We start from the raw sequence: 24,869 nt of genomic DNA, 5'->3' as shown, positions 1-24,869 counted from the left end.
TGACTAAATAAATTTAAAAATAAATGATCTAAATCTTCAAGTACACAATTATTGGGATTTGGGTGGCACCGACAATAGAAGCAAGGTCAATGGCCAGTAGTCACCATTTTCAGAGGTGACATGATTTATACTTAAATGCCAAGATTTAATTTCATCGATACCACAAACAAAGCTCACAACCAAATCAAGAACTGAGTCAACCCTCTACGCACAAAATGCCCCACTCTCAGCTGCCGCAAACCTTTCGCTACATCCTTCTCTCCGTACTAGTGTTGCCATGTTTCTTTCACAACCATGTGGGAATCTGTGAAGGGGTCTCGGTTTTGGATCTGAATTCAGCCAAATTAAGCGATTCGAGTGAAATGGCGAAAAGGGTCTATGCAGAAAAGATAGGCGAAATGGCAGGATTGGAGGAGGAGATGGATTCGGAGAGCAATCGGAGGGCTCTGTTGATGCAGAGAAGATACATAAGTTACGATACTTTGATGAGGGATTTGGTGCCTTGCAACAAGCCCGGAGCTTCTTATTATAATTGTAGGGATCCGGGTATGGCTAATTTTTATAACAGAGGCTGCGAGGTGATCACGAGGTGTGCAAGGGGAGGTTAGCGAACAACAAAGTGTTGGATCGGTTGAGTTTCACTTTCAGGGGTCCAGATTTGAGTTCGAGTTGCTGTGGAAAGATCTACTTTCCAACTGCTAAAATGTACATATTTTGTCATTCTACTTGTTACTTTTCAAAAAAATGCAAGCTTTCTTCATTGGTATAAGAAATGTGAACTTGATTCGAATTTTCAAGTTCTGCAATCCGACCTTCCTGTTGATTGATTTTTGATTTTTTTTTTTTTTTTTACTACAAGTAAGTATATGATATGAATTGTACTTGTACATCGATTGGGTTCAAAATGGAGAACAATATGTAGTTTGAATTGAATATAATGAAAGGCCCAAAAGGCCAAAGCAAAATGATAGTTATAGACATGGCCCATTTTTAATAGCATATGTTTGGTTTTTGTAATTTTGCGACCAAGACAATTTAATGACTATATTATTATACAATTTAATCTCAAAGAAAATAATTTTATATGGATTATTTGAATTTTTCAAGATTTAATTTTTTAAAAGTGGACTTTCAAGTATATAAAAGCCAAAACTTAACCCCAATTTAAGATTATGTGAATCATAATTTGGACATTGAAAGTGTGTTACACTTTTATTTATTTTTCTTAAACCCCCCAAAAAAAAAAACATCAAAACAAATTTGAAGATTCAAAATGTATGCTTATTCAAATAGTTGAAGCTCAATCATGCATAAATAGATATTAAACCCCAGGGTCATGTATTTTGACTGAAATAGACCTAGCTTCTCTCCTCCCGGCCATTCAATAATAATCGTCGCATACAACGATGGATGTCGGCGGCGGCGGAGGTGGTGGTGGTGGGCCGGCGCCTTTTCTTATAAAGACGTATGAGATGGTGGACGATTCATCGACGGACGCAATCGTATCATGGAGCGCTAGCCGGAAAAGCTTCGTGGTCTGGAATCCACCGGAATTCGCCCGGGTCCTTCTCCCCTCCTACTTTAAGCACAACAATTTCTCCAGCTTCATCCGCCAGCTCAACACCTATGTATGTGCCCCAATTCCCAATAGATATGTATATTTTGTTTTCTGCGTTTAAAAAAAAAAAATCATGTTTTGAATTTAGCTCAAATTTCTCACGACTTCTGCGTGATTAATTTCGATGGGTGATTGGGTATGGAAAACTGTCCGATTCGTGTTGCTGCATCGGTGTTCTGAATCTTTGTAAATTTTTTTGATGGAAAAAATGGAAATAGTGATGCATTTCAAGTGCGTACTGAGATGATTCATTTTTCCATGTGTTATTTTCGTACCTTGTTCAAATAAATTTTATGGTCGCAGATGTTATTGTAAAGAGATGATCATGATATCCATGTAGCTCGATTCTGTTAATTGGATTTTGCTTTTTCCGGTGAATTTAACGTTACTTGGGGCAAAAGTGTTGGTGCGCGCTAGTCTTTTAGCACTGTAAAGAGAGATTCAAATTGTATTTTTTTTTAGTTCTGTTGCACCAAATTTCGATGTTTGGGAAACTTAGTTGGCTTCCTATAGAACTGTTATTATAACCTTTGCTTCCGTGAATGATAGAAAGTACATCTTGGTTTTTATTGATTCTCTCGTGGAGTTTTTGGTGTGGGTAGAATAATGGGGTCTAAAGGCAATCTATCAATGAGAGGTGTAGGGGTCCTGGCATGAAGGGGATTGAAGGAATTTGTAGTGATACTTGAGCTAGCAAATCCGTTTGGTGCTGTGATTGAGATGAAAGAAGAGAGATGAGGAGTCTGTATGATATCAGACGATTCATTATTTGCTTTATCTTTCATTTTCCGGTAGAAAAGAACCAGATATTAATTTTATGGACTGATTTTTACTGTTTCCGCTGATATCCTCTCACCTAAACTTTTTAGATGCTTTTGTTTCTATTTGGGACATGGTCATGGACACATGGTAGGACTATTAAAGATATTTCTTTCATTTGTAGGGATTTCGGAAAATTGATCCCGAAAGATGGGAATTTGCAAATGAAGATTTTGTGAAAGATCAAAAACATAATCTTAAGAATATTCATCGTAGAAAGCCTATTCATAGCCACAGTCAGCCTCAAGGTTCGGTTGATCCAGAAAGAGCTGCTTTTGAGGAGGAAATTGATAGGTTGTCCCGAGAGAAAGCCGTTCTTAAAGGAAATATATTGGCATATGAAGAGCAGCAGTCTGCTGCAACAGTACCGTTGGAAAATTTAACCAAGCGAATAGTTGACATGGAGCAGAGGCAGGAGAGATTATTAAGCTTCCTCGACAAGGCAGTTCAAAATCCCGAGTTTGTTGAACTTCTAGCTCAAAAGCTCGAATCAATGGATTTTTCAGCATACAATAAGAAAAGGCGACTCCCTGAAGTCGATCACTCTCAATCGGTTCAAGAAAACATTTTGGTTGACAATCAAAGCAGCTCTAGGCCTGAGTTAGGGAACAAATGCCCTCAAGATTTTTGTGATAAGCTGCGGCTGGAGCTATCACCGACTGTATCAGACATCAACTTGCTTTCGCGTAGCACACAAAGCTCCGATGATGATGGCATAAGTCCTCTAGGAAGGATGAACGGATGGCCAAGAGATGAACATACAAGAACCCTTGGTTTTTCATGCCCCTCCGAGACATTAGAGCTGTCAGACACCGGGGCATCTTTTACCTTAAAGATGGATTCATCTTTGCCTTGCCTAGGTGGGACCTGAAAGCCCAAAACTTCACTCCTCGCAGCACAATTTAGCTTCGAACAAGGATGACGATTGTCATATTTCCTGCCTTTTAAATCTCTCCCTTACCTCTTCTCCTTTAGAACCAAACAGAAGTCAAAACTTGGGGCCAATGCCACACTCAAATCAAGAAACCAATACAGAACCAAGGCCTAACACTGACGAGAATGATATCTCTCATAGGTTGCCAACAAAGGGGACTTCTTTTGATAATGCTAACGTCCCTTCTTCGTCTCAAGATATTCATAGTAAAAAGCAAGAGCCTGCAGCAGCTCAGATCCGTGTGAATGATGTGTTTTGGGAACAATTTTTAACGGAAAAACCTGGCTGCTCGGATACTGAAGAGGCTAGCTCTGGTTATAGGCCAAATGCTTACGTTGAACAAGAAGAGAAAAATTCGACAAAGGGAGTGACTAGAAACACAAAAGGTATGGAGCATCTTACTCTTTAAAAATATCCATCACGTGGAGGTTCCAAGAACGAATCCTATCCTTTTTCATCACTTCCTGTGTGCTTTTCTGAAACAAAGTGACTCTTTTATTTTTCATAGTTTCTTGGTATGATGTAATCTTGTCGAGTTGTTTAGCAAGGATCACATGTCGATCTCTTAGCTTTTGTCCTTTATGCATATAATATATTGATGCTGTAAACGATTAAAGTTTGTACACCTTTGGTAAGCTCCATCTTTTGGAACAAATACTTTATTACTTGATATCAGAATGCCCTGTCTTTTACTTGATATCAGAATGCCCTGTCTTCAATGCATATGCGGTATTTATTTCCATCCACCCATATTTTTATACTCTAGCACATTTGAGTTTGGAGTGTGAGTGTCACATTAGGGGCTTCTTGTTAACTTCCTCTCTTCGTTTCACTTTTACTTATTTAGCATCAGATCAGGCAGCAGCTTTCAGCTCCTTTAATATGTATACATATACTAAAAGAAAATAAATAATGACCACCATTTTGCTATTTTAAAATTCAGAAATTATATTTCGAAAAAAGATAATAAAAGAAAAGTATGAAGTTTTAGTATACGATAATTATTTCAAAAACTTACAAATGTTTCACATTTATTTATGATCTTAATTTATGAAAACTTAAGACAATTCCCTATATTAGTCTTTTACCCACTTGATTTTCAAAGATAACTTATTTATTTTTTGTATGTTAAAAAAACTATGATTACTTATATTTTTAGTATTTGTTGAAATTGAAAACCAAGATTTAAGTAAACAGTTGAGGCAAGGAATGCAAGTGAGCTGTGTTTATTCATATGAGGTGAAGATTTTGACGAGTTGCTCGATCGCTCTGTTATTTCAAGCTCAAAACATGCCATTTATTCATGCCGTCGGGGGAATTGGGCCGACAAACGATTAATCAACATTTATTCCAAAAATATTATTGATAGTAATTAATCTAATTATGAGACTTCTAATTGACTCTCTAACCTCGTACCCTATACTGTTATGACATGCAAGTGATATATCTAATAATGATATGGTATTGTCTATTTTGAGTTTAAGTTCTCGTGGATTTGTTTTTCGATTTTATCCAAAATATCTCATATTGATAAAGATATCATTTCATTTTATTAATTTATGATTTTCATCTTAATCTTTCAGTTTGAGAATTTAGTTGCATTCTCAACAATATCTCTTCAAACGAAGTTCTACCGTTATTCTCATGTTCGGGCCTATCCTCAAGTCTTGTGTTCTCCAATCGAGGTCACTCATCTTCACCGCGTCGGGTACATGAAATATGGGAGCATAACCCACCTCCAAAGATTTTTAAGTATTTTTACCGGAAGCTCTCACCTCCTTTATTTAAGTATACGAAGGTTTCATCCATATAAATTGATTTAGACCATGGTTTTGATATCATTTTTTGTATCATGAAAGTCAAATATCTTAATATTATAATATTATTTATTTTGAGCCTAAACTCCCCTAAATTTATTTTTTAATTTTGTACCATTGAAATATCATTGTATCTTTTTTTTTTTATTACAAATATCATTGTATCTTATTACCACAATCTTGACATGTACATCCCTCTTGGACACCTATGCACCTATCCATAAATCATGCCCACATTCGAACAGAGCCACGATATAAACAACTGACCTCTCCGTCCTTATCCCAAGATTTACTTCGCTCATCACGTGAACGTGATATCAACGACTGGAAATTTCATGTGATCCCTAATTGATTTTCTCAAATAAAGAACAAAGCGTGGCATTATATTGAGCGGTTAGGCATCTGTCTGCTTAAATTCTTGAAAATAGCAGGAAATATCGCTAGAGAACAGAAAAATGGCAACTGATATGGTGGTGTTGCAACATGCCGAGGTGGGTAATGGGTGCTGCAAGAAAGGACCGGGTTATGCATCTCCTCTTGAAGCCATGTCTGGGCCAAGGGAAGCTCTGATTTATGTTACTTGTATTTACACAGGTATTTGAGGTTGTTCTTTTTTGGGTTCGTGTTCTTTTTATATGTTTTTTGGTTTGATCGTCTTTTATTTACTGAATTTCTGATGGGTTTTGTGTTTATTTGATTTTATCTTGAATTTGCTAATATGCTGCTGATCCTTTTGAATATCGATGGTTCCGTATTTGTGATTTTTTTATTTATTTTTTATCTGTGATTTGGAGTGGATCTCCCGAAAAGGAAATAACTGGAATCAATCGCGTATAGAGCCAGATTTTTTGTTCTAATTCATTGAAAAATTATGCATAAAATTATAGATTTGGATTCAAAATGAGCTCTCGTTTTACACTTTATTGTTGGAAAAGTAGTGAAGTGATTGTCGACTTAATCAAGATTCATAACGTTTCTTGCCAATTTGCTCATAAATAAAAGCTGATTCTGAATGTCTACTTTGTCATAATTTTTTAATTTTGTTGCGGCGAATGTAAACTATTCATGGTTTAAAAGAGTCATTTATTGGATTTAAATATCAGATAGAGGAATTGGCAGAACACATTAAGATTTGATCGATTCAAAAAAATTGACCTGACGGTGAAAAAATGTGGGGGGATTCGACATTTTCCCATATAGTCTATATTTTCAATGAGTAATTTGCAACTAACAATATGATTATGCTGCTTTACAAAATTTATAGGGACAGGAAGGAATAAGCCAGACTACCTTGCTACGGTGGACGTAGATCCAAGCTCCCCATCTTATTCGAAAGTGATCCATAGGCTGCCTATGCCTTACATTGGCGATGAACTGCATCATTCTGGATGGAATTCCTGCAGCTCTTGCCATGGAGATCCATCAGCTGCACGGCGGTTTCTTGTCCTACCTTCACTTGTGTAAGGGGCCAAATTTGTGGAAGATAAATTGATTTCATCGCAAAACATTAACCTAAAACATGCTAGGAAAATTTTGTGTGTCATGGTTTCTTTATCCTTCTGTAAAGAGGTACAAGGGGCCATTCATGCCACCACCACATTTGCGTTTTGTGTAGAAACCTAAATGCAATGAAAGATGTGTATTTCTTGCAAGTGTTTTTGACATTACTCATTCTTTAACATGTACCTCTAATGCCTTTATCTCAGATCTGGCCGTATTTATGCCATCGATACCCTGAAGGATCCAAGGGCCCCAAGTTTACATAAATTTGTTGAACCCAAAGATATAATACGGAAAACTGGATTAGCATTCCCCCACACAGCTCACTGTCTTGCTTCAGGTGAGATCATGGTGTCGTGTCTCGGAGATAATGATGGAAATGCAGAAGGAAATGGATTTCTTCTACTCGACTCGGATTTCAACGTCAAAGGAAGGTAACTTTGTTTGTGTCTACTCTAGAATATGACACGATGTTATGATTCGTGTCCTAAATATAGACTCAGTGTCTCATTGGCATTTCTTTAAACTTTATAGATTCTCATCTTTTTGGCTGACGTAAATTTTTGTGCAAACATCGCTTGCGAAATTTTGTCTCTTGCTAACTAAATGATTCTAATGGTCTGGAAACTAAAGACCGTGGACTAGTAAATGACTTCCATATCTTCATAATAGGTGGGAGAAGCCAGGTCACAGCCCCCTTTTCGGCTATGATTTCTGGTACCAACCTCGGCATAAGACCATGATCAGCACTTCATGGGGAGCCCCTACTGCCTTCACCAAAGGTTTTGACCTTCAACACGTTTCGGATGGTCTTTATGGAAGACATTTGCACGTATATAGTTGGCCTGAGGGTGAGTTGAAACAGACTGTAGACCTTGGAAATTCCGGTCTCTTGCCTTTGGAGGTATATTGCATTTTATCGTTATCTGTCGTCGTGAGTTAAAATTTTCTCCATTGATTTTTTTCTTGACTCTTGTGATGCTGTACTTAAATGCAGATAAGATTCTTGCACGATCCGTCTAAAGATACTGGATTCGTGGGATGTGCTTTAACAAGCAACATGGTAAGATTTTTCAAGAATTCGGATGGATCATGGAGCCACGAGGTGCGTGAAAAGATTTTTTTTTTTGTTAGTCTCACGTTTAAAGTGAATAGAATTCAATACATTGATCTAAACCTATTGCAGTTATCAGCATCAGTGGAGTCACTGAAGGTGGAGAACTGGATTCTACCTGAAATGCCTGGACTAATCACCGATTTTCTGATTTCTCTCGACGATCGTTTCCTATACTTGGCTAATTGGCTTCACGGTGATATTCGACAATATAATATTGAAGATCCCGCAAATCCTCAATTGACTGGCCAAGTATGGGTCGGAGGTTTGATTCGAAAAGGAAGTAATGTGGCTGCTGTGGCAGAAGATGGCAGTACATACCAGATCGCTGTACCTGAAATTCAGGTACTACATATAATTATCTCAAACCAAGTATTAAATCAAATTGATTTGGGTATTCAATTTTCAGAAATAATTGAAAGGCTAAATTTCAGGATTCATTCGATATGTTCTGAAGGCCATTTCAAGTCTAAATGTATGCCAAAAAGCATCTCTTTCGAAAGCTAAAATAAAACGTGTTTTTTGCATCATTTATTTGACACATTCTTCAATTATAACTCGGAGAAAATATATCTCCGAGAACTGTTTCTGGATCAATCATCAATGGAGGAGTTGAGTAAGTTGTTTCTTTTTCTTCTTCTTTTTTGGCAATTCAGGGACATCAACTAAGAGGAGGACCTCAAATGATACAGCTGAGTTTGGACGGGAAACGTCTCTATGTTACAAATTCGCTCTTCAGCACATGGGACCGACAATTCTACCCTGATCTGATCGTGAAAGGTTCCCATATGCTACAAATTGATGTAAACTCTGGCAAAGGTGGGCTTACCATCAACCCAAATTTCATCGTGGATTTCGGATCTGAACCTGACGGCCCTTCTTTGGCACACGAAATGAGATATCCAGGGGGGGACTGCACTTCTGATATCTGGATCTAACTCTATAGCGTTTGACAAAACATAAGCTGCGTTGTGATGCAGATTTTCTTCTTCTTTATTAACTTGGATATGGGAATTTGCAACTTCGATTAATTTTTTTATTTTGGAGTCAAGTATTTTCTCCCTTTAATATCGAACCTTTACAGGAGCGCTGGGAATCACAAGCATGGACCGATGGTTGAATCTAGTTGAAAGTGGCTTTAGATGTACATAACTTTAAAGCTTTTAAAAACAAAATATGGAGTACGAAATTTTCTTTGTTCGGGCATCACATCAAGGAAAGCAGACATGCTAGTCGCATAACCATTTAAGTCAGGAAAAATTGTGACAACAGACTCGACAAATTCTGTTAACGAGACGATTTTATGTCCAATGACCTGACACCAAAAATCCAAGATCACCAAAAGTCCTTACAAGAACACACACCGCTATTGTAATGATGGTATCTGCTGGTCCCTGACAACAATTTCTCTACCCGCAATACCGCACATGAACTTCAAAACCATGTGACAATCTCCACAAACTCGAAGATTTTTTAGAATCCGTATTGACGGTAGGAGGTTGGCTTGATTCTAAGCGGTAAAAATGGAAGCCCATGAGGCCAAGTCTTATTTCCTCGAACAGTTGAACGGCATCATTCAGGTGGCGACTTCTCCCATAAAAACCTATTACGGTGTTGGAATAAAAGGGTCCATAAAGACCTAAGCCGCATTTGATTACACGGGCATGGAGGATCTTGGCTTGGTGTTGTCGAATTGTTTAGCTGTTTGAGACGTGCGTTATTTGTTAGTTTAGGAATTACTGTGTATTAATTTAAACTAGTGCACCGACGCACGCGTTGCGCGCTTCTATAATATTTTTTATAATTCATTTGATTTATATTTTGATCCGATTTATATTTAAATGAGGATCAAAATATAAATATAAGAAACAGTGAGAGACTACACTATAATTTTGATATATAAATTGAAAAATAAAAGAATAAAAAAATAACCTCAGTAAGAATTGAACATATAACATGAACCTCAAGAAACAATGACTCTATCCGCAGAACTACATATAATACATATAACTTGCATGAAAATTTTAACATTTTATAAATATATATAATTATTAAAACAGACCATAACATCAAAATTAATTACTCTAAATATCTCAAATTTAATAAAACAATATAGATATTTAACGAAGCTAAATGGTCAACCATTTCAGGCCATTTGGTTTTCTTTGTTAATTAAGCCCAATGTTTATTTTAGGCCCAAATACTACTCATTCGGATATGCAGCGCAATATTATACTTTATTTCATACCTCCTGCCTCGTACCTATGAATAATAAATTTGTAAATGTCTCTCTCATAGTCTCTTATTTTAAACAAAACATAATGATTTTGCAAATACTAAGATTTATCCGGTGTACCTCGAATATTCTTACTTTTATCTAAATCAGTTCATGATAAAATAGAATCCAATCGAGTTTCCTATTTATATATCATATTAGCTGGATTTAAGACATCAAAATGTAATGCCCACGACACGTTAGGCGAGTTGAAATAATTGACTTTATTGCTATATCCAGAAATCTGAATCTATGGGTTATTATTTATTCAGATCCTAATTTAAAATAACAAATTTGACGAGTTCCTAAAATCGACGGCAGAATTCTTCATGCATAATAAATGAAGTTGTACTATTCAGACGACCATGCACATGAAATATGCTTGTTTAGGCCACCTAAGACGCAGAAACAACGTTAATTTCGATTTAAAATATGCACCGAACTTTGAATGAAGAATCGGCTGATGCTAAAAAGACAGTTGGCTAATTTAAAATGAAAAATAAATAGCCACGCATATTTTTTAATACATATGTCAGCCAGCTTAGTTACAGCAAATTTCTAAAACTTCATCTTTTAAAATTTATGGCCCACGCGAGATATTATTCATCATGATACGCTAAAACAGCCTGGTATTGGTTGTATCTGTCTGTAACATCCATTTGTTTGTTTAATCAGTCTCACTTTTGTTTCTTCATAATTACTCAGATATGAATAATGGTTTCTCATTTTCTAAACATAAAGAAACCAAATTGCAGTCTAGAACATAGGGATGACATGTGCAGCACTGTAAAGTTCAGACCTGAGGTTTAAATTTTCTAAAATTACAAGTTTCTGTTTGTAAGAATACCATTGCTAGCTAGCTTGCCCCTATTTTACATTGTTAAAATCAATCAAGAAACTCATCCAATACAGTTAACAGGATCCTATCATCAAAACAGGCACAAAAGAATAAATTGAATACAATTTGCGAACTTGATTACTGATATCAGTACAGACCGAAACAAGACTCGAACCATGTGGGACTCGAACTCAAACGTCTGGCACGTCAGTACTTCGTTGACATCACCTACAGTCCACAGAACCGAACGAGTCTGCAAATCCAGCTGGTTTCGATGGAATACTCGACTGAGTCTGACTGCTGTAAGATAAGTCATCGAACATTCTTGAAGTACCTTCATCAGATTGCCATCTTTGCAGCGCTTGAGGCAGGCTCAAATGGAGATCAATACCACGTTGTTCTTCTTCATCTTCTTGTTCTACGGGCTTAGATGGTTTCCACTGCTCCACGAGGGGTCCCAAGACATTCACAGCATGGCCCATATCAGGCCTCTGAAATGATTCACGGGCTGTGCAGTGACCAGCCAATTCAGCCACTTTGCAAATGCTCTCATAAGTTTCATCATTAGGATCAAGAAGGGGGTCGATGGATTTTCGGATGTTCTCTTTGTTGATTAGGACCCTTCGGAACCATGCTACCAGATGGGACTTCTCGTCGGGCATTGTTTCATCGAGGGCCTTTCTTCCGGTGATTATCTCCATTAAAACAACTCCATATGCGTACACGTCTACTTTTGTAGTCACTCTTCCGGTAGCTGTGGAAATATATCCAAGTATATGGATTGCATCAAGGAATTATAAAAAATGATTCAAGAACACATATCGTGAATTTAATTTTAGGCTATTGTCCTAAAAGCTTAAGATTAATTTAGAACTCATTAGAACATTTCTGCAAAACCTGTATTCATAAAAGTTGCAGCTACCTTAAAATACATGCACATAACAGGAACTCCATACACAATGCTTACCAGCATATTCAGGTGCAAGATAGCCAAATGTCCCAGCCAAACGCGTCTCCACGGAATACTTCCCATTGGGGGCATTTTTCACCAATCCAAAATCTGCAACCTTTGCTCTCATATCATCTGAAAGGAGAATATTGGACGGCTTCAAATCTCTGTGGATGAAACTTTGTTGGGCCAAGCTATGAAGATATTCGACTCCCCTAGCTACATCCAACGCAATCGTAATCCTTTGCTTCCATGTCAGAGGCTGATACCCCAATTCTTGCCATCCGAATAAATGCTGGGCTAAGGTTCCTTGTGGCATATACTCGTACACCAAAAGCTTTTCGTTTTTGTTAACACAAGATCCTAAAAGAGTAACAAGATGTCTATGCCTAACTCTGGTCAGGACAGCGATTTCAGCTAAGAATTCATTCGTCCCTTTCATTCCCATTGCTCCACACTCCATTCTCTTAACAGCAATCCTAGTCCCATCATGCAATTCGCCTTTGTATACAACCCCAAATCCACCACTACCTAATACATTTTTTTCACTAAAATTATTAGTCACTTGCCTAAGAACTTGTATCGAGATTGCTGCATTTCCACCTTCGGAAACAGGGATTTCACTATGGTCACCACTGCTTTGGCTATGTAATTCACTTGGAACACTAGCATGTCCGTTAACTCCATTCAGCACATTAGTTTTCCACATTTCACTGCCTTGCTCTGCACTCTCAACCGTGCCAAATCGATTCTGCCGTTTTTTCATATAGCATTTGTAGGACACAAACAATAAAACTCCAATGAATACCACAACAGCTACTATAACCCCAGCAATCATACCGATCGAAACCGAACTTTTTGGTGAACCAGACTTGCTTCCATCACGAGAAACAAGTCCTGAATCAGTCCCCGGCTCCCCACCTTCACCAGTCACATTCTTGCCAAGAAACGGATTACCACTTCTACTAAACCTCACACCAGGAGGAAATAAAGGAATTGGTCCGGATAAATTATTATTCGACACATCAAAACTTTGAAGCTGAGACAGGGTAACCAACATGCTAGGAATCGTACCAGTAAGATTATTATCACTCAATATCAAATTCCTCAAAGAAGTGAAATTCGCAAATGCAGGAGAAATAGAACCCGAAAACCCCTGCTTCGCCATGTTCACCACTGTAACATTCTTCCCTTGCGAGTCACAGTTAATAAATCTCCAGTCTTGACAAGCATTATTCCCCCGCCAAGATTGAGCCAACGCCGTGGGATACCCTAGTGCAGCCGCAACATCAAGAAGTATAGTCACCTGCGGATCACAGGGCCCGGGTTTGTCCAAACAAAAGCTGTTAGTTGTCCCAACGTCGAAATGAACTTTGTCAGAAAACTGAGGGTAAGGTCCCTGTAACTTATTATTCTGCAATGTTACGTTAAGAAGATTTGGCAGATTCGTCAAAGAAACCGGCACAATCCCAGTAAATCTATTATCCCTCAACTGCAGATCAAACAAATTCACACAGTTTGATAAATCTGGGATCCCGCTGGAAAATGAATTTGAATGCAACCAAACCTGAGACAACTGACTCATGTTGGACAATACATCAATGGTACCAGATAGGCCCTGTTGCTGATTATTGAGCCAAAGATTCTGAATTTCTGACCCGGCAAAAGACCCGGGCAAAGATCCAGTCAAGTTATTGTAAGACAATCTCACGTTCTGCAAATTTGGAAAAGACCCAAAAATATCCGGAATCATACCTGCGATGCTAGCATTACTAGCAAAAAAAGAAACAAGATTTGAACTTTCAGACAGATACGAAGGGATTTCCCACAAACCCAGATTGGAATTTTCACTGATGGAAAATAGCTGAAGGTTCGTGAGGCCTAAAAGGAAGTTCTTGGGAGTTGAAGTGAAGCCATTGAAGTCGAGATATATCTGTTCGAGTGAAGTCATGTTCTCAAAAGAAGGGAGACGTCCCGACAAAGAGTTTTTCTGGAGGGCGAGGGACTTGAGCATGGTTAGATTGTTGAGTTCCAGCGGTAGTGTTCCCGAGACGGAGGCGGAGTCGAGGTTGATGGCGGTGACGAAGGTGGAGGTCGTGTCACAGTTGACGTTCGTCCAGTTGCAGAAGTGGGTGGAGGGTGACCAGCCGGCAGGGGCAGGGGAGAGGGAGGAAAGGAGCTTTAACATGAACGCAGAGTCATCGGCAAAAGAAAGTAGAGGGAGCAGGAGGAGAAGCAGTTGGTGGTGGACGGCCATTGATGCAACGGCGGTGCAGGTGGGAATATAATCAGAGAGGATACCAAAGAGAAGACAGAGGGCTAGCTTGGGCTGATCGGATGATACTTCAGGAATTTCAATTATTTTCAATCCCATACCTGTAAAACCATTTTTTTTAAATATAAATTTTACCTTTTATTCATTATATATATGTATTGAATTTTTTAGATTGAATTGTTAGAACCCAAATATATATTTAATTATTATTAAATTAAATTGTGAAAAATATATTTTATTTAATATTGTCACGTACAATTTCATCAAATAGAACGTGTATCTCTTTAAATATAAAATAAAAATGCATCTACTTTACTTTACACTAATTATAAATAAATTCTTCATATTATTATTTCATTTAACATTCATTTCTCAGTCATGTTGGTTTATTTTACTTTTAGATTATGATAATATATATTTTTCAAGGATAATATATAATAAAAATAAAAAAATAAATATTTGTAGATTTAAATATATTTTTGTGATTTATCTTATAAAATATATAAGTTTGTTGGGAGATTTAATAAAATAAATTTATAAATTATATGATTGAATCCATATATCATAATACGTTAGGAATTCATGTCGAATTATCAGGAAATATAAATAACAGTAAACACGTATCAGAATCGATCGATTGATCTAGCGTCGGAATTATGGATCTTCCAAGGCTGAGAATCAATCACCTTATTCTTGTCTCTGATCAGAGAAGGAGAAAGATTTAGAATATGTGTGACGTATATATTCTTATTATTTTCTCTGTGCCTTGGGGACTATAACTTTATATAATCTTAGAAGTCTTCAACCCATCAAAAAATACTTACTTGGGTTGAGTTTCTATGGATCATACCAATTTATTTAATACTTTGAAAATTCATAATTAATTAGATCATTTTATTGAGTTCTTTATTACATAATTGATCCATGTATAATTAATTAAATTACGTGAACTCAACAAATAATTCCAACAAAGTTTGCGTATAACTTTTATTATGACTAGCATTTTCCATGTTTCACATTGACAAATTTGTGGGACGGTTTTATCTTTTTATTGGATGTTTAACATATACAGCAACTCTGAGATTCCAAGCATATACGATGCTTTTACTCATATTAAGTGCAAGGGTAATCAATTTTTCGTTTTGTGTATTTGATTTTTTACGATTTTGATAATTTATGTTGTTAAATTTTATCTCCATGATTTATATTTTGTATTTTTTAATATTTTTTATTTTTCTTGATACATATATATATTTTTCTTCTTTAATATTTTATTCATTTTCTTGGTTATATGACCTTTTTATGAGATAAAAAATCCAAATTTGCCCTTATAAATAATAATCATTAATTTATCCTTCCTCGATCAATCTCGTCTCATTCCAAGCTTAGTTCCGAATATATTTGACGATGAAATCCTCGCATCATTTAGAAGTATCATGATACCGACAACGACTAGGATTATTCTATGTTATATATTGAATATTTTTTTATTATGTGATCAATATGTTATTCTTTGGATTATGAATATACATGTCAAGTTCAATAAAAATACGAGAGATACACGTAATCAAATTATATTAAAAAAGAAAAGAAATACTTTCTATGTTATATACGGATTTTTATGACCATATACAAGAAACTGAGTGTGTATGTTTTGGAGCAATATTTTGTTACCAACTATAAAATTTGACGTCCGCTGGGCATCCTCTGCATCATTTCCTCGTGCAAAAGAAGGATGGAAATGCGTCAACAAGGAGTCAACGACACCAATCGCCGCCACTTCCTGATCATCTGCTTCCCCGTCCAAGGACACATCAATCCGACTCTTCAACTAGCCAAAACTCTAGCACATGGCGGAGCTAAGGTCACATTCACCACCACCGGCCGCGGCCTGCAACGTGTTCATGAAACACTCCCCTCACTCAATGGTTTGTCTTATGTCTCTTTCTACGACGGCCTCGACCCTGAATCGGCCGAATGGTCTTTCGTCCTTTATGGCGGATTTGATGAAGGCAGGCTCCGAAAATCTCGTAAAGATCCTTGAGAAGTTAGTAGAAATGGGCCAAAAGGTGGACTGTTTAGTTTACAGCTTTCTCCTCCCTTGGGCGGCGAGGGTGGCGCGTTCTGTGAAAGTTCCTTCTGCTTTTCTTTCTATACAATGCGCCACCGCCTTCTCGATTTATCACCGCTTCTTCAACGGCCATGACGGAATTTACAATGTTAATGGTGGAATTATAGATGAGCTTCAAACTTCTGTTTCTGTAAAGATTCCACAATTGCCATTGTTTTCAGCCACTGATCTGCCTACTTTCCTACTACCTGATGATCCTTTGAATACTTTTATGATCCCTTTGATGCAAGAACACATACAAGAACTTGAGTATGACGCTGAACCGTGTGTTTTTGTGAATACGTTTGAAGAATTAGAGGAAGATGCAATAAGGACGTTTAAAGACAAGATGAATCTTATTGCTGTTGGCCCATTGATTCCATCGGCTTTCACCCGTGGAGACGTGAACGGCTTGACGGAAAAATCCTACGGTGCCGATTTGTTCCACAAAAATGAAGACTACTTCCAATGGCTAGATGACAAAGATGAACATTCTGTGATCTATATCTCATTTGGCAGCATAGTGGTGCTAAAGAAAGAGCAAAAAGAAGAGATCCTGCAGGGACTGAGAGAAATAAAAAGACCCTTTTTGTGGGTCATCAGAACGACAGACAGAGAACAAGAATATATACATAAAAGTCTTCAACACGAGGTTAAAAATGGGGATGGCCTCATAGTTCCATGGTGTTCGCAGATGGAGGTTCTAGCACACAAATCCATCGGCTGTTTCGTTACACATTGTGGATGGAATTCGACACTCGAGAGCTTGTTCTCTGGAGTTCCTATGATCAGTTGTCCACATTTTTCTGATCAAACTACGAATGCAAAAATGGTGGAAGAGGTGTGGGGGACGGGGGTGAGAGCTAGGGTCAACGGAGACGTAGTTATTGGGAGAGATGAGTTCAAGAGATGCCTGGAAATGGTGATGAGGGATGGAGAGAGGGGGAGGGAGATCAGATATCATTGTAAGAAATGGAGAGGCTTGGCTATGGAGGTTGTCAAAGAGGGTGGTTCAACAAACAAGAACTTGAAGTGTGTCGTGGATGGCAACTATAAGGTTTAGGTCAGAGATTGTCTTAAATCTTAATGGACTGTAAACGGGGTGGTATTACAAAAATAAAGTCGCTACAATTTTTTTTTTTTGGAACCTCTTCATTTTTTGATACGCTGAGTAAACTCTTGAGACACAATAAACTTCGACTCACGCTAGTAAAATAAATCACACTTAACAACACTTGGCAAATGTTTATTCGAAACTCCAAGTGAACCTACATAAACTTCAAATCAGGCTAACAAAATAAATCACTTTTAAATTATGATGGCTAGCAGTATAACTTTTGTCCCAGACACAAACATAAGCTACAAAAGGTATATAAAAATATAGCTAGTGACATTGCTTAAATCGAACAACATTGATCAGAAATCGGATGGTTACATTGAATGATTGAGCTCGAAGCCGGATTCATCAGTGGTCTATGTCTCATTCGGCAGCGTGTTGAATCTCCCAAAACCACAGATGGAAGAGATCGCGAGAGGTTTATTAGATTCTAAAAAGCGGTGTCTTTATGGGTTATTCGAGCTAAGCATGATGAGGATAAAGAAGACGAGAAGTTGAGTAGCATGGAAGAACTCGGAAGACTTGGGAAAATAGTGCCAAATGGTGTTCCCAGCTGGAGGTTCTGACACACAAATGTTAGGGTGCTTCGTGGCACCCTGCGGATGGAACTCGACTTTGGTGATCGAGCCTGTCGTGTGGCGTGCTGATGGTAGCCAAGCTGATCGAAGATGTGTGGAGGGTAGGGGTTAGAGTGAAATTGAATGAAAATGGCGTGGTTGAGAGTGATGAGATCAGGTCTTGCATCGAGAAAGTGATGAATGGAGAGAGAATTGAGGGAGAATGCAAGAAAATGGAAGGGTTTTGGCAAGAGAAACCATGGAGGAAGATAGAAGGTTCTCTCTATCATGGTTTACTGTTTGAACCACTTGCAACGAGTCCGAGAAAATACACAAATTAGGAAACCCTTTTTGCAAACAAAAGTCCATACCAGCTCGAATAACCGTCAATTCCGCATCTTTAATCGACCTCGAATAATTGATTAAACAAGCCAGAGCACCTATAGGCTATAACCAAACCTTTTCTGGTTAAGCAAACCATCAACCCCGCGCGCATCCACGTCCATACGTAGTTGTCTTCCAAGAACTTGAAAGCATTGCTTCCAGCTGAAACGTACGGGTGTTAGATTTGAATAATTAATAGTTTTTCAAGTGATTGATTCTTCCGAAAATTGGTTTTGGTGATCGTTTGTCGAGTCATTTTGGTTTTACTCGTATATATTAGTATGATAGATGTTCATAGTTAATTCTAAGAGAGGTGCGGTGAAATTACAAAATTCTTTAATGAATAACACTCATGATGTTCCATGAATTATACAAAATACTAATGTAATTTCATATGTAAGTGTTTGACTAATGATAAGGAATTCGATTCTTCCCATCAATATTTTCTCGGACGAGTTGTTGCATAGAGCTTGCTCAATACGGGTTACGTCACTAACCAAGTTTACATATTTTTGAATTAGTCTGGAGCTTATTCTGTGAGCATCGAAAAACAGTGACGCCGCTTTTTCAAGTCATAAAAAATTAATTTAATTTAATTTTCTCAACATAAAAAAAAAATGCATGACTAGATCAGTAGACTAATTAAATTTTCTCAATAAAGCTAATATATTTTCACATGAAGCGAAATCATATTTTAGTGTATATATCTCTCTATCTATATCATTAATTGGAACTATAAATATCTAATTTATAAATATACAAGACAAAAGAGAAAACAAAAATAAGAGAGTGATGTGGTGCGGTGATGTCAAATTACTTCACCAATGTATATTATTATATTCATAATATATTTTATACAATATACTATTATTGTCAATATCTGAATTGAGAACAAAAAATATTAATAAACTTCACGTTTTTTGTATTTGGAGAAGATATTTATATTTTGTATAAAAATCAACGAAAACAACCCTTCAAACATAACATATAGAATGAGCTCATGTGCACATATGGTGGTGTCAAATACACTAAATCACATGCATGAATATATCCTGTCATAATCCACTCATATATGGTCAGAAATTATCAATTCCACTCGTCTATTTTATAAAGTTAACGTAAGTAAGTTTATTTTGACAACTGTAGTAGAAATAAAGGTGAACAAATATTTTACAGTTAATTCTATAACTTTTTCCAGCTTTGCACTAGGAGTGAATTCATGCACCATGAGTTAAAGCTTTGAATCCATTCCGCAAAAGCCAACAGTAGAGTAATATCTAAAAATAGAAACCAAATAATTAAATTTGCAAAATGGGCATAAATATCATGCATGGCCAGAAGTTCATGTGATGGAAAGAAATAAAAGACAAAATGTGAACTTTCAAAGGATTGGAATTCGGAAACTGGAAAATGCACAATCAAGTACATCAAATCCAATTAAAACCCATCTCCAATTTCTCGAGACAATTCATAACATAAGACGATGAAAGGAAACTAACAGAAGACTCCTCCGCGCCATCGGTGGTTACCACTGAATGAAACGCTTTCAAGTTCTTACTAGAATATCCATCTTCCTCCGTGGCTTCTTTTGTCAAACCCTTCCATTTTCTACCATTCTTTCTCAATTCTCTCCCATTTTCACCTCCATCCATCACTTTCTCGATGCAAAACCTTTGGCAATCTCCTCCATTTGTGATCTTGGAAGCTTCACCATGCTAGCAAATGCCACATATTCCACTGAAGATTCTATCTTCGAGTTCGACCACTGAAAAAGATTGCCGCATGACTCCTGACCATCCAAAACAGTAGGAGTATTCAAGGGTCCGATCCCAATCAACTCATATTTTTCAATAGATTTTAGTGCATCGGGCTCCAATGCATCAAAAGTGTTCACTAAAACTATGTGTTTGCTTCAGAAGCTAGGGTCTCTACTCTCTAGTTTCTTCTTAACAGCTGCAAGCACAAAGCTTAAGCTCGGAGAGTTAGTAGGAAGTACTAAAGTCGGAAGTTCACGTTCGAAGAACTTTAATGGGATTCCGGGTAGTTTAATCTTCCACGTGGGATCAGTGCAGTTTTCGTGGATTTCATCTTTAAACCGGTTAAAATAGTAGTAATAAACATCACACTATAGCCGGCTGAGCCCGAAGAAGTGCACTTGGGATGTTAGTTTCGCGCGCCACCTCCGCAGCCCATGGAAGCAGCAGAGTTTAGACCACGTACGTAAAGTATTGGCCTTGGTCCGACGAAGTGTGGATAACATCTTTCGTGGTTTGGATGCCAGCATTTCTCAATTCCGACATGTAGTGATTCCCATCGTTGTGCAGCTCATATCCGTCCTCTGTGCCATCGGAAAACGCGCGTGACGAAGGTGAGGCCCTTTTTGGGTTCGGAGCTGACTGGTTTGACCATGCTCCGCCGTGCCTATACGGTGGTGACGAAGGTGACGTCAATGCAAGTGTGGATCAACGTGTGGGAAAATTGAAGGGCGGGATCGATGTTTCTTCGGACTGGAAATGATACAAGGAGAACATTCATCGATCGATAGCGAAAGAGTTGTAATTTGAGTGCTTGGGCTAGTACAAAAAAAAAAAAAAAAAAAAGGTTGAACCCCACACCCCCAAGGGCCCCACACAGAGCCGCCCCAAGCCCCGGCGTGAAGGGAGGTAAATCAGGGTTATGCACCGACAGCAGGTACCCAGAAGAGAGGTTGGCTGGAGAAATTCTCCATAGAGGAGGAGCCGAAACTCGATCCCTCACCAACATGGAGTAACAGTCCTTCACTCTTGGCCCTTACCACACGGCCTATGCCCCTGGGGGCAAGGCTAGTACGTTTGGTCTCTATGTAGTAGCGAAGCTGCAATCAAGCAGGAATGGATATAGTCGTGCCACGTGGTGTTCGAATTATTTCACTTTTATAAATTTAAATTATAAAACACTTAAATTTTCATGGGACTTTTTTACAAAAATCTATTTCGTGTGATTAATATTTAACCCGGCTCAATCAATAAAAAAATTTATTTTTAATATAAAAATAATTTTTTTTATAAATATAAACATGATCTCCATATTTTCTATGTATATATATTTGTAATATCGTTTCATACCACATTGTGTAATAATTCATAATCACCTCAAACAAGGTATGTACTTTCATTGTTTTATCCTCCAAAAATATAATAAAATAACGATGTTTTCATGTATATATATACATATATTAACTAAGAAGATAAGAAGTTAAGTAATTAAAGTAAGTCTGTTCTGAAGCGATATTATATATTTATATACGTGAGACACGTTGATCCAATGCATATTTGTAGTTAAAAGTGATATTTTTGACATAAAAATAATATTTTTTTATGAATTGATTGGATAAAAAATTCATCAAATAAAATTGATACGTAAAAAAGTCTAACATAAATTTTTATGCCTCGGCTAATTCAACGAATAATTTGTTCGCAATAACATATTTCTTCGTTCAACCTCTTATATATGATATGTATACGTAATCAATAAAATGCATCAGTATTTGACGAGAAATTAGTAGGAAAAATCATTTATATTAAAATTAAAACACTTATAAAATCGTACAATTTATTTTAAACAAATCTCTATACTAAATAGTAAAAAATATTTCATGTAGATTTTTAAATCCTTGAGAATGGTGATGATGGATCATTCTGTGGTTGTGAATTCGTAACCTGACCTTGTCGGATATATCTTCTCTCGAAGAATATTATATATATATATATATATATATATATACACACACACACGACAAACAAATATTTTAATTGGGTTTCTAAAATTTTCAGTTGTAGATATTAATTAAAAGATAAAACCAGAGTAAAAGGATCTTATCGCCACCTCTTGTAGCATTAGTTGTGACAATCTCCTGCCTCAGCCAACCATGACGTCATTGTTTACATGTTCACAATCATCAGAATACATCTCATTCATATGATTGATTTTGTTATATATACATACATATTGTTTTAATTATTAGATGCAAATATTTAGTATATGGACATTAATTCGAAATTAATTGATTTTGTGGTTTATACATACATGATAATACTGGGAACTGTAGATTTAAAACAAAAAAATCTTCGAATTCCAAGAGATTACCAAGTAGCTCATTTCTTGTGTCTGAAAAGGAAAATCAAATACCAAAAAATTACATTATTAGATCGTAGGAAACCATCGAAAGTAGGGATGGGACGAGGGCGAGTTTGCCATCCTCATCCACATCTCCGAATTCCATCCCCACCCCCGTACCCGTCTCGATCCACGTTTTTTCGGGTTCGGGGAATCCCCAAACCCGAAACTTCAGGAGTAACTTTTCTTTCTCGCCTCATCTTCGTTTCAAAAATATTAATATGGTAAGACGATTACGGATTTATAAATTTTCTCAAACTAAAATTTATTATTTTTTATTATTATTAGTGATGATGATGATGATGATAATAATAATAATAATAATAATAATAATAATAATATTTTAAAAAATAATATTGTTATTATATTAATAATAATAATAATAATATTATTATTTTATTATTGATATTATTTTCGGAGCGAGTTCGAGAATAGATATAGTAATTTTATACTCGCACCGAACTACATCAGGATTTAAAAAAATCCTCGACCCCAAATCCAAATCCGAAAAAATCGAAGATCTTCGTCCTATTTCAAAAATGGAGAAGGTTATCATCTCTAATCGAAAAGTGTTAGAATTTCTTTGATTTGTTTAATCAGCGTCACCTCAAACGTCATGCAGTCCCACCATTTCCCTCCTCATGTTCTACGTGATAAAAAAAGAAAACATTGAATTTATATAATTTCTTCCAACAAACAAATACATAAGAAATTTTGAATTAGAATTCTATTATATATATATATATATATATAGGTGTGGTTCACATTTTTCTTTATATTATACACAACAGCATTAAAACCAATGAATTCCCGCCACGTCCTCTTCATCACATATCCGGCGCAAGGACACATCAACCCCGCGCTTCGGTTCGCCCAAAGACTAATCCACATAGGGATTGATGTCACCTTCGTCACCACCGTGAATGCGCGGCGGCGCATGGTCAAAGCCTCAGCCGGAGACGCCCCTAAAGGCCTCAACTTCGAGACATTTTCCGACGGCTACGACGATGGCTTCAAGCCTAGCGACGACGTCAACTGCTACATGTCGGAATTAAGAAATAGTGGCTCGAGAAATTTGAAAGATATAATCGTCGCTTCGTCGGAGCGAGGCAGCCCCGTCACGTGCTTGGTGTACACACTCCTGATCCCATGGGCGGCGGAGGTGGCGCGCGAGGTTCATGTCCCTTGTGCGCTTCTTTGGATTCAACCGGCCACCGTGTTGGATGTGTATTACTATTATTTTAGAGGTTTTGAAGATGAAATAAAGGAGAACTCTGATGATCCCTCATGGAAAATTCAGTTCCCCGGAATCCCATACGACTTGTCCAAATGTGATCTTCCATCTTTTATACTTCCTTCGAGCTCCGAAAGATACAGCTTCGCGCTTCCATCTTTCAAGGAGCAAATTGATGCCCTCGATTTGGAAACGAAACCGAAGGTTTTAGTGAACACTTTCGATGCGTTGGAGCCTGATGCTTTGAAATCCATTGAGAACTATGAGTTTATCGGGATCGGACCCTTGATCTCTCCTGCTTTCTTATCGGATCGTCAAGTCTCGTCGGACAAATCATTCGGGGTCGATCTTTTTCAGAAATCAGATGATTACATTGAATGGTTGAACTCAAAGCCGGATTCATCAGTGGTTTATGTCTCATTTGGCAGTTTGTTGAATCTTCCAAAATCACAGATGGAAGAGATCGCAAGAGGCTTATTGGATTCTAAAAGGCCATTTCTATGGGTTATTCGAGCTAAGCAAGACGACAATATTGAAGAAGATGAGAGGCTGAGTTGTATGGAGGAACTTGGAAGTCTTGGGAAAATAGTGCCATGGTGTTCCCAGCTGGAGGTTCTGACACACAAGTCGTTAGGGTGCTTCGTTACGCACTGCGGATGGAACTCGACTTTGGAGAGCCTGTCGTGTGGCGTGCCGATGGTGGCCTTTCCTCAATGGACGGATCAAGGGACGAACGCGAAGCTGATCGAAGATGTGTGGAAGGTAGGGGTTAGAGTGAAAGTGAATGAGAATGGCGTGGTTGAGAGCGATGGGATCAGGTCTTGCATCGAGCAAGTGATGGATGGAGGTGAACGTGGGAGAGAATTGAGGGAGAATGGTAGAAAATGGAAGGTTTTGGCAAGAAAATCTATGGAGGAAGATGGATCTTCCAACAACAACTTGAAAGCATTTCTTCAAGAAATTCGGATTAAATAGTTTTGCTTGTGATTCTTTTATCTTTGATAAGTTATACAAAAGATTAGTGTCAATTTTCTGAACATAAAAAGAAAATGCATGGCCAGTGTAAGCAAATATAAATTCGATAATTTCTCTTTAAGTACATCGATGACTTTTTTAATATTATATTGACTGATTTCAAAATTTTATTTTAAGTAACGAAATATAAATATAAAC

At 37.3% G+C, this 24,869-nt stretch overlaps 6 protein-coding genes across 7 annotated transcripts; 5 read left to right on the top strand and 1 right to left on the bottom strand.

Moving 5' to 3' along the window:
- The first annotated feature begins 63 nt into the window (after positions 1 to 63).
- LOC142556254 (protein RALF-like 24) lies at positions 64 to 974 on the top strand. Its single transcript, XM_075667639.1, has one exon. The coding sequence runs from the start codon at positions 216 to 218 to the stop codon at positions 606 to 608; it is 393 nt and encodes a 130-aa protein (XP_075523754.1). The 5' UTR covers positions 64 to 215; the 3' UTR covers positions 609 to 974.
- A 335-nt stretch (positions 975 to 1,309) lies between these two features.
- LOC142556253 (heat stress transcription factor A-5-like) lies at positions 1,310 to 4,068 on the top strand. The gene is given in 3 exon segments (XM_075667638.1): positions 1,310 to 1,628; positions 2,562 to 3,296; positions 3,298 to 4,068. Coding segments are annotated over 3 exon segments (1,440 nt in total). The 5' UTR covers positions 1,310 to 1,406; the 3' UTR covers positions 3,781 to 4,068.
- A 1,409-nt stretch (positions 4,069 to 5,477) lies between these two features.
- On the top strand, positions 5,478 to 8,870 carry LOC142556259 (selenium-binding protein 1-like). Of its 2 annotated transcripts, XM_075667651.1 has the most exons (8): positions 5,482 to 5,563; positions 5,617 to 5,782; positions 6,453 to 6,648; positions 6,895 to 7,122; positions 7,361 to 7,592; positions 7,686 to 7,793; positions 7,875 to 8,147; positions 8,459 to 8,870. In XM_075667651.1, exons 2-8 carry the CDS (start codon positions 5,644 to 5,646, stop codon positions 8,738 to 8,740), a joined length of 1,458 nt encoding a protein of 485 aa, XP_075523766.1. In that variant the 5' UTR covers positions 5,482 to 5,563; positions 5,617 to 5,643; the 3' UTR covers positions 8,741 to 8,870. The 2 variants fall into 2 exon arrangements, with proteins under 2 accessions (XP_075523765.1, XP_075523766.1); XM_075667650.1 differs by having other exon boundaries at positions 5,478 to 5,782.
- A 1,915-nt stretch (positions 8,871 to 10,785) lies between these two features.
- LOC142556252 (receptor-like kinase TMK4) lies at positions 10,786 to 14,244 on the bottom strand. Its single transcript, XM_075667637.1, has 2 exons — positions 11,883 to 14,244; positions 10,786 to 11,669 (listed from the first exon to the last, which is right to left on the bottom strand). The coding sequence occupies exons 1-2, from the start codon at positions 14,236 to 14,238 to the stop codon at positions 11,140 to 11,142; spliced, it is 2,886 nt and encodes a 961-aa protein (XP_075523752.1). The 5' UTR covers positions 14,239 to 14,244; the 3' UTR covers positions 10,786 to 11,139.
- Positions 14,245 to 15,989: 1,745 nt separating this feature from the next.
- LOC142504517 (UDP-glycosyltransferase 75C1-like) lies at positions 15,990 to 17,312 on the top strand. Its single transcript, XM_075617366.1, has one exon. It carries the CDS (start codon positions 15,990 to 15,992, stop codon positions 17,310 to 17,312), a length of 1,323 nt encoding a protein of 440 aa, XP_075473481.1.
- A 5,898-nt stretch (positions 17,313 to 23,210) lies between these two features.
- LOC142556251 (crocetin glucosyltransferase, chloroplastic-like) lies at positions 23,211 to 24,795 on the top strand. Its single transcript, XM_075667635.1, has one exon. It carries the CDS (start codon positions 23,265 to 23,267, stop codon positions 24,669 to 24,671), a length of 1,407 nt encoding a protein of 468 aa, XP_075523750.1. The 5' UTR covers positions 23,211 to 23,264; the 3' UTR covers positions 24,672 to 24,795.
- Positions 24,796 to 24,869: the final 74 nt, after the last annotated feature.

The sequence above is a fragment of the Primulina tabacum genome, chromosome 9 (assembly GCF_025594145.1).
Source record: "Primulina tabacum isolate GXHZ01 chromosome 9, ASM2559414v2, whole genome shotgun sequence".
Lineage (NCBI taxonomy): Eukaryota > Viridiplantae > Streptophyta > Magnoliopsida > Lamiales > Gesneriaceae > Primulina > Primulina tabacum.
Note: the sequence above shows the minus strand (reverse complement) of the source record. Positions and strands in the feature narration are given on the sequence as shown.

What these genes read in the sequence shown, in the direction of transcription:
- LOC142556252 (XM_075667637.1), bottom strand. Translation starts at nt 14,238, where the DNA reads ATGGGATTGAAAATAATTGAAATTCCTGAAGTATCATCCGATCAGCCC. An exon ending in TCTTGCACCTGAATATGCTG is followed by an intron (nt 11,670 to 11,882) that starts GTAAGCATTGTG and finishes ATATTTCCACAG; the next exon opens with CTACCGGAAGAGTGACTACA.
- LOC142556251 (XM_075667635.1), top strand. Translation starts at nt 23,265, where the DNA reads ATGAATTCCCGCCACGTCCTCTTCATCACATATCCGGCGCAAGGACAC.
- LOC142504517 (XM_075617366.1), top strand. Translation starts at nt 15,990, where the DNA reads ATGGCGGAGCTAAGGTCACATTCACCACCACCGGCCGCGGCCTGCAAC.
- LOC142556254 (XM_075667639.1), top strand. Translation starts at nt 216, where the DNA reads ATGCCCCACTCTCAGCTGCCGCAAACCTTTCGCTACATCCTTCTCTCC.
- LOC142556259 (XM_075667650.1), top strand. Translation starts at nt 5,644, where the DNA reads ATGGCAACTGATATGGTGGTGTTGCAACATGCCGAGGTGGGTAATGGG. An exon ending in TGTTACTTGTATTTACACAG is followed by an intron (nt 5,783 to 6,452) that starts GTATTTGAGGTT and finishes CAAAATTTATAG; the next exon opens with GGACAGGAAGGAATAAGCCA. An exon ending in GATTTCAACGTCAAAGGAAG is followed by an intron (nt 7,123 to 7,360) that starts GTAACTTTGTTT and finishes TCTTCATAATAG; the next exon opens with GTGGGAGAAGCCAGGTCACA.